This window comes from Lucilia cuprina, chromosome 4 (genome assembly GCF_022045245.1).
Source record: "Lucilia cuprina isolate Lc7/37 chromosome 4, ASM2204524v1, whole genome shotgun sequence".
NCBI classification, from domain to species: domain Eukaryota; kingdom Metazoa; phylum Arthropoda; class Insecta; order Diptera; family Calliphoridae; genus Lucilia; species Lucilia cuprina.
In genome coordinates this window covers 13,293,656-13,302,926 of record NC_060952.1, presented here as the reverse complement: position 1 = coordinate 13,302,926, position 9,271 = coordinate 13,293,656, and the positions used below count along the sequence as shown (strand labels likewise).

General features: G+C 26.8%; 1 protein-coding gene across 1 annotated transcript in view; it reads left to right on the top strand.

The window, feature by feature from the left end:
- The window catches only part of LOC111681575 (guanylate cyclase soluble subunit beta-1), a 61,872-nt gene that overhangs the window by 3,803 nt on the left and 48,798 nt on the right, over nucleotides 1-9,271 (top strand). Inside the window, exons 2-7 of the mRNA XM_046950202.1 lie at nucleotides 661-810; nucleotides 1,055-1,295; nucleotides 1,363-1,623; nucleotides 2,397-2,508; nucleotides 3,004-3,163; nucleotides 7,559-7,641. Coding sequence (XP_046806158.1) covers nucleotides 661-810; nucleotides 1,055-1,295; nucleotides 1,363-1,623; nucleotides 2,397-2,508; nucleotides 3,004-3,163; nucleotides 7,559-7,641 — 1,007 coding nt within the window. The remainder of the gene's footprint in view (nucleotides 1-660; nucleotides 811-1,054; nucleotides 1,296-1,362; nucleotides 1,624-2,396; nucleotides 2,509-3,003; nucleotides 3,164-7,558; nucleotides 7,642-9,271) is intronic.

Below are 9,271 nucleotides of genomic sequence, written 5' to 3'. Positions count from 1 at the left end.
ATGTATGTTTTGGATGGTTTCTGGGAAACTTGTACTACTTCCTGTATTATACAACGAAACCCTTGTCAATGCTGTCGATGATGATGCTGAAATAATGCCACGAACAACAATAACAAACATATTTCTTGTTGCAATGCTACAACTACTTTTGCTACCTCTGTACATCCACTTCAACAACAATAATAAATTCATACAATTGATGATGGTTACGTTTCGTTTCGTTTTTTCTTTTTGTATTGTTTTGCAACAAACCTTATTTGTTCTTGTTATTGTGGCTCGTTTATCATTTCATAATAAAACAAAATTGTAAAATTGAATATTTTCTTGCATTTTTGTGTTCATTCCATCAAAATCGATGAATGACAATGCTGTTGGTTAAAATGGAACAAATGGTACTACTGATGGTTGCACACATTCATACTTTATGGTCCTTTATTTTCTATTGTTCTCGTTGTTGAAACTGTAACTATACTATTATATATTGCATATAATGATGATTGTATTGTGAATGATGATGACCTTCAATAATTTAATATAATATAATACTTACAAATTTACAAATAAAATTATATTGTTGCTATGCCGTTTGGTCTCATGCCTTGGTATTTTATGGAATTAATTTGTTACATTATCGTGTCATAAATATCGAAAATGCATTAGAATTTGGATGCCCTACATGACCATTTGGGCACATTGTATCCTGGCATGAGAGCACCTTCATTTCGCTGCACAGAAAAGGATGGTTCGCTGTTGTTGCACTACTATTCAGAGCGTCCAGGCTTGGAACACATTGTTATTGGTATTGTTAAGGTAAGTAAGTAGAAGATATAATGTTATTTTGAAAGTTTATTAAAGATCTAAATTAAAGTGCAGAAGCAAAAAAGTTTAAAATATATATATTTTTAACCGGTTTTTATATAAAAATTTTTATATTAACATTTACAAAATTATTACGCCTAACCTCGTGTAATGTTTCATTATTATTAGAATTTTGTTTATTTTTGCAACCAATCAAAAAATCAATATTATTGTGACAACTTTCATTTATATTCAGGCGGTTGCCTCCAAATTACATGGCGTCGATGTGGAAATAGAAATTGTGAAACGTAAAGGAGATCCTATGGAAGAGGATGAAAAAGACGAGGTATTTTCACATCAAATTAATCAGATACAACAACAAACAAATGCTTCCGTAACATGTTCCAATAAAGAAAATAATAATCTGAATAACAACATTAATCTTAACAATAACAACGATGAATCTGCGGATAATTATACAAATAACAGAAGACAAGGTAAGAAATTTAATATCAAATCGAAGAAAAAAGAATTTTTTAAATATAATAATGTTTTTACTAACAGAACCATGTCCATTTACACGCAAAAAATCTCATTCCGCCTCTTCAACAACTGCCACAACTGCGGATAGTTTTGACGCCGAAGATAAAGAACAGAAATGTTTACGTTTACTTAAAAATAAAAGTGACGATATTGAACGTTATGATCATGTCCAATTTCTGATACGTGAAATATCATCGACTAATAAAGCAGACAATGAAGCATCGGGCACAAAAGATGAAGCAGGCAAGGAGCCACCAGATGAAATAGAAAATTTATGTGGAGGTAAGTACTTCTTTAAATTAATTGTGTATATTATTAGTTCATTATGTCCTTTATATTTACCATGTCGATAAATGCTCTTCCTAATGGTCCAAAGTTTCCTACCAGACCATTTAAAAAATCCTCGTACATTAATACGAATCCTTTGAGAGATGTTCCTGAATATAAGTGGTCCACGATACACCCTACATTATATATGAGTTATATCATATTCAATTCTTACATTTTTAAATGAATTAAGGGCATTCAACACAATGTGGTGCTATTTTATAGTTTTGAACATTAAAACGGAAAACTCTATACGAGAGAATACCGTTGTATAAAATATAGATGAAATGAACCATCATTTTAACTAACAAGCAACGTCCTTAGGTCAAAAAAGCGTATTTGCGAAATTTCATTAATTATTTTTAAAATTACAACCTCAAGAATAATTACAAAGTTCATATGGATAGACAGACGGAAACGAGGGACGACACCGCTCAGAGTACGGAGCTTTTTGCTATAGTTTAAGTTGGATGTAGAGCCAATATGTAGATGCGTTCCAAACATAAATACAAACCCAAAACAGTCTGTTGACAATATTGGTATAAGTGCTAAAAAAACTAAGGATTATTTTGAACAATTCCTAGGAACGTTTATATTAGAAATCATATTCAAAGGATTCACCATGTAGGACAATGCTTGACTATATTTTTTTTAAGTTTTTAATTACATACATATTTATATTCTATATAAAACACTAATGTATCTGTAATAAAACCTCATCTTTTCAGCTCCTTTGATATCGCCGGCAACATTTTGCAAAATTTTCCCATTTCATCTTATGTTCGACCGTCAAATGAAAATTGTACAAGCTGGCAAATCAGTATCAAGAGTTATACCACGGTAGGTATTATTAAAAAATATTTTAAGTGCAAAATGTGTTAATTTTCAAATGATATTGAATACTTAATATTTTATGTAGCATTAGACGAAAGATTACATTGAAAATGACATGTGAACAGAACACAAAGACAAACATGTAAACTAAAGAAAATTATGCACAAATGTATATGGGCAATGTGCTTCAGTTGGTTACTTAAGCACATGAAAAAATCCTTCATCATTCATGCCACAAAAAAAGGCATATGTATGCATTTTGTTTATCAGCCTGGATACTTGCAAAAACAAACAAACATATAAACATAAAGTTCACAATGCTGGTTTGTTAAGATATTGTACATACAAACATATGTGCTCATGTTTGCCCAAGTATATTACAAATGCCTTTATATCGATACTAAATGGCCATGTTGATATTAAGTTGTTAATAATATCCATGTTTTTTTACTTAAATTTTGTTTTTCTAACAAAAATTTTCCTTTCTTTCATATTTGCTAGAGTGGCCGATGAAAATTGTTCTTTATTAGAAGTACTTGAAGCCATACGTCCTCATTTACAATTGACATTCGAAAATGTTTTAGCCCATATCAATACAATATACGTACTGCAGACACGTCAAGGTGCCATGGGCAAACATGAACGTTATCTTAGACTAAAGGTATGTATCTTTTTATTTTTTTATATTTAAGTATATATATATATACATATATGTATGTAAGTATATGGTCTGGACGTGTGTTCATAAATATAGTTATTAAATTTATATATACAAAGTAATGAATATAAAATTAAAAGTTTGTTAATAAATGTTTAAGGTTATTTTCATACTATAAATAAAACAACTTGTTCGAGTATAAAGCTAAATAGGAAAATGTGTGATTTTTTTTAATAAAACTTAATATTATAATAATTTTTGACTTATAATTTAATAAATTATTCTTAGTTTAATAAATTAAAAAATAACAATAGCAAAAACTTACTAAATATCAATTACTAAATAAAAATTTAAAATTTGAATTTAAATTTTTTTAAGTATTATTCATTATAATCTAGAAGTAAAAAATACTCTGAAAAATTGTTTATCCTGTAATTATCTCAAAATAAGGTAATTTTTGAGACCACTTTCAAAAATAATTATATTTTTTTGACACAAATTACATCGTCCAGGAGTCAAAACTAGACACGAATATCATCCGATACACCGGAAAAACTGCATTTTTAGTTTTTCATTTCGTGATCTTTTTTAAAGGACTTCAAAATTTTAATAAGTAAATTTTTCAAAAAACATTTTAGAATACTTATACAGATCAAACTATGACAAATTAGGTGTCATTATACCCTACACCACTTTAGTAAGGAGGGTGTAATGGGTTGTGCTGATGTTTGTAACGCATAATAATATTGGTTCTATAACCACCTTAAAGTATACCAATCGGCTCAGAATCATTTTCAGAGTCGATTTAGCTATGTCCATCCGTCTGTCCGTCCGTCCATCCATGTAAATATTGTAATCAAACTACAGGTCGCAATTTTGGAGATAATTCAATGAAATTTGGTACATGATCTGAACCTGCCAAATAGGGTTTTTAAGTTCATAATTATGTTTAATATACTCGTATCTCGACAAAAAGCTGCAAAACCAAGTTCTATACTAGTCTTGATAACCCTCATAAACTTTGTAATTATAGGACCTCATTTGACCCTAGCCCCTCTAAAAAGCCCCCATCAAAATTTTACTTAAATATCCACAGTTTTATTAAACAGTAAATGGATTTAGTATATCTGAGGCAAGCTACAATTCAACTTAAATGCTTTATTATGAATACTAAATTATACAGGTGTAAGGTATTATATGGTCGTCCTCGCCCAAGTATAACTTCTTACTTGTTTTTTTTATGTGTTATTTTATTTTATTATATCGATGAAAAGATGTAAAAATATCTTTAAAATTTTTTTGGAAAAAATAATATTGAAAATTTAAATAGATTTTAAAGGAAAAAAATTTAAGAGATTTTTATCTTGACGGTATAAAATTAAAATAATGCAAAATATTTTCAACCATTTTTGTTCTCTGGACATCATATTTAACATGGTTTTATAAGTAAATTTTTTTTTAAAAATGTACTTTTTAATACTTTGAAGTCCTTTTAAAAACCACAGATTTCTCTTTTAAATTTATAGTAATAGACGTATATCACCTGGTTCGTGTCTAATGATTTTTTTTCTATTTTTGTCGGAAGGTTTTACACTGAGGTCAGTGCTTTTGGATGGCTGCTAGGGAACTGAGGAACATTCCAAGTTATTATATAGCCGATACTGTACTTATTCTAATCCTATGTCATTTAGTCGAAATAATAAACTAATCTTTACTTTACTTATATTTATAAAAAAATAACTTTCAAAGAAGCAAAATATAAATAGAATTTACTCCATAAAGAACAATACTTCTAAAGTCATTCTCAATAAGTCTTTTTTTTATTTTGTATGAAATTCAGGAATATATACATATTAAGATAATAAAGTAATGGAGCAGTAAGTAAGAGAACAGATTAGAATGTTACCAGTTCTTTGGTGGTTATAAAAACAAATAGTTATTCACCCAAAAATAACTACTTATACTTTGCTCCAAGATCACTAGCAATAATACTTACCGAGTAAGTAAATATGTATTTAGGCAGGGAGTTTTTGCATTACTCATTCTTTTACACAAAATAATATTTAACAAAAAATTTCATTAAAATTACTATTTATTTGTAGTTTAGTTATTATACAATAAAAAATCAAATAAATCTAGTTGGTTTGGAAAATTAATCTGTATTTGTTACAGTATAAAGCTCACAATGAATACATTTTACTATCAATTCGAAATCCAATTTTGCCACAAAAGTAGATAAATTCTTTTAGAACTTGTCACAAAATAAATATGATTTTTTTTTTACTAAGCATCTCTAAACCTTCATGTGGCCACTATCTGGACAATTTTTGTGTTTTTTTTGTTTTTTTTTTGTTTTTTTTTTCAACTTTTCGTCTTTAATTCATAATCCTACAAACTTAAAGAAAAAACAAAAATTTTCCAAATATATTATTTTCTAGCAAACTGTATACTAACAGGGAAAAGAATATTTCAATTATCCCCTCCCAAACCACAAATTCTACCAAAAAAATATCTGTCTTATCAATGTAATTTTAAGTTACAATATGCTTTAAAGACAAGCATACTACGTATTATATTGCTACAATTCAATTCCTTCTTTTAAAGAAACAAATATTTAGCAAAATATGACTGTAGTAGATATTAGAATTGATGCGGTATTGTTCTTCTTGTGTTCTTGGATACTCTTATTTGTATTCTTGTACTTGTGTTTAAAGTATTCTTCTTTACAAATCACAATGATGTGTTTCTGACATTGATGTCTACCACAAATTTCTGGTTATAGTATTTTATACAGTCAAATAATAATCTTAAACAGGCAATATGATTCTTCTTAAATGGTTGAGTGTAGCGTTAGGATGGTAAAATATTTGCCACTTGCTGTTGCTAGCAACAATGCCAGTCAGAGTTTTAGTTAAAAGGAAAACAGTAGGTAGCAAAAATTTTTGATTTTATAACAATGTGATTTTAGAAGATGTTTGTCTCTTTATTTGCTTTTCTAATAGGGTGTTCCATTACACACTTTTTCGTGGGTATACGTCTCAAACGATAAAATAAAAAACAAAAATAATATTTATCTTTGTGGATCAAAAATCATATACAAAGTTTTTAAAGATCATTTTCTCATAATCAGCTTAAAATTGCGAAAGTTTTTGTACCGTGGTCAGAATTTTTGAATCGCTAGTAGAGAACTGAGGACTATGTGAAAAAAATATATATATATATATTTCTTTTATTTTTCTCATGTTCAGTTCATTAAATCGCATCGACTGCCAGTTTCTCTTTCATGTAATTGGAAATGATTATAAAATGATTATATAAAGTTATTTATTACATGATCAATTACAATTACTTGTAATATATAATTGAGCTATAACCAATAACCATTATATATAATTGTAATTACTTGTTTTTGTAATTCAGGTATTACCTATTACAATAACATTAAATTTTAAGTAAATAATTTCACAATTACAATTTCTTTAATTTCAATTAACAGGTGTGTAATTATAATTAGTTACTGCTCAATTACAGATTACAATTAATTGCAATTATTATGTTATTCTAATTGCAAATGTTAACATTACAAACTCTTAACTCCTAGGCCCATAAATTAATGTTTGCAACCGATTTTTATCTAAGGAATTTATGAACGGCTAAATAACGTTTCCAGAAGAGCTGTTTCTATGTTAATAATTTCGAAGAAAATACCTTATTTTTAACACCAAAAAACAAGTGCAATTTAAAATCGTGCGTTTTACTTGCAGTACTAATAAAAATTTTCTGTTAAAGTATAAAACTAATTTTTTTTACTAAAGGAATTCAAATTAAATTTTTATAAAATGTGTAATTCTCAATTATAATATTAAGATACAAAATTTTGTAATATTAAATGTTTTGTAATTTGGAATTATTAAATTATCTAAAACCTGAGCTTTAAAACTTTTTAGCGTTTAATATTCCCCCATGGTATTTAAGTATAATATGAAAAATTATAAAATTTTTGTAATTTAAAACCCTAAAACTATTAAATTTTATGATTTTCATTGTCAATGTTAAATAAATGTTGTTTTTTAAAAGCAAATAAATAATAAAAATTTAATACAGCATTATGTTTTATTAAAAACATAAAGATAATTTTAAGAAATTTTGCAGAAAATATAGAAATGTAATGTAGCATTTTGTATATCCATAGGAAAATTTTTTAGATTTAATAAATTGTTATTCTGTTTTCATTCGTAGTTTTTTGTTTGCCAACAAACAGTCGGATTTTTACGCTACATTGCATTTTATTGCAAAATAATTGAATAAAAAGAAAAACTAAGTAGATTTTATTTATTCTGCCCATTTGATGTATGAATATTTGGTTAAATGATGAATTTTCGTTTTTTTTTCTTTAAGGGTCAAATGATGTACATACCAGAATCGGATCGTATACTGTTTCAATGTTATCCAAGCGTTATGAATTTAGATGATTTGGCTAAGTAAGTATTAAAATATTTTTTGTTTTATTTTAAACATAAAGAAGAGAAAAAAAATAGATTCAGAAAATAAAATTTTTAAAGTTAATTATAAGAAAAGTATTTAAGCCATAAAATATATATTACTTATAATACTTATATATTAGGGTTACAACCTTTGTATAAATAAGAAACAAGGTATTGATGCTCCCTCCACAAATTAAAGTTATCATGATTTATTAATTCAGCTAAATAAATGTGGTCACAAACTTAATATTTTCGGCAAAAATGTTCAATATTTTTGACTGTACAAACAAATCTATTGGGCCATTGCCTCTAAAACACCTTTCACTTAAAAACAAAATTTCTTACATGAAATATTCTTGTTTATTCTTTAATCCAGCTCACCAAATATTGATGTCAAACAAATTTTTATTTTGTAACAATTAGAGTCATCCTACTTTATATAATCACAATTTTCTGCTTAAAAACTTTTGAGTTATAAAAAATCTTCATTCAATTCTGTTAAAACGAATAAAAATATGTAGACGGTCAAACTCGAAATTCTAATATACTACACTTTCATGCAAAAAATTTCTAATTTAAGTGCAGTGTATAAACAGTATTTTCAATATAACTATAAATATAAAATTAACATCAAATGTGATTCAACAGAAAAGCAACTTAAAAAATGGGTAATGTAATTAAAACATTTTAAGTCTATAAGCTCTCAGGGATAATTGTCAATACATTTAACCCCAATGAAAAACATAATAAAGCTAATACTGTTGACTGTCGTTCTTAATCCCATCACATTGTCAGTTTAGTAGTTTTTTCTTTCATATCTAACGAATTATTAAAAAAAGGAAAATAATAATTGTTTGTTTTTCATTAACCACAACTTGCCGGTCCATTGTTATAAAAACTATATTTATATAATGTTGTGTTTTTCCTTTATCATTTTTGTGCGATGAATAAAACGTAACTTGAACTTGAGTAAATCTGTCAGTGGATTTCCTGACAGTTATTAACTCAAACAAAATGTAAACCAAGGGAGCCTAGATAAAGTGGTATACAAGTTAAGGTTTGTTAGTTGTGTTTATAATTTAAAAAAAAATCACATAAAAAATAATATAATGATAAAAGGAAAATGTTATATTAATACAAAAATATTTTTCTTGTCATTTCTAACTTTTACTCAAACTTTTGCTCATTTTATACTAACAAAAAGTTTGCTTGTTTCCTCCTCAACATCAACTGAGGGCAATATGCGTAAAGCTTTAGTGTAAAAATAATGACAAATGACCAGAAATAAAAAAAACTATAGAGTAAAATCCAGTAAAATGAAAATAAACCAAATAAATGAAATATTAACGAAAAAAAGTTGTGTCTTGAATAAGATTGTAAATATGATTTAAACAACAAAGAGTAATTTAGTTTGTAACAAATAATACTTATCTAAAATGAAACTTATGTGGAGGCTAGGTTCACATATGGCATGATCTACTCCATTATTTACATTTTCTGGATACAGTGAAAAATAAACAAATTAAAAAATTTATTTGATATGGATTTCGTCTAAAACCAATGGAGAGCAATAATTTAATATTTGTGTATATTCTTAAAACTTTAAAATCCTTAAAGTAAAAAACAT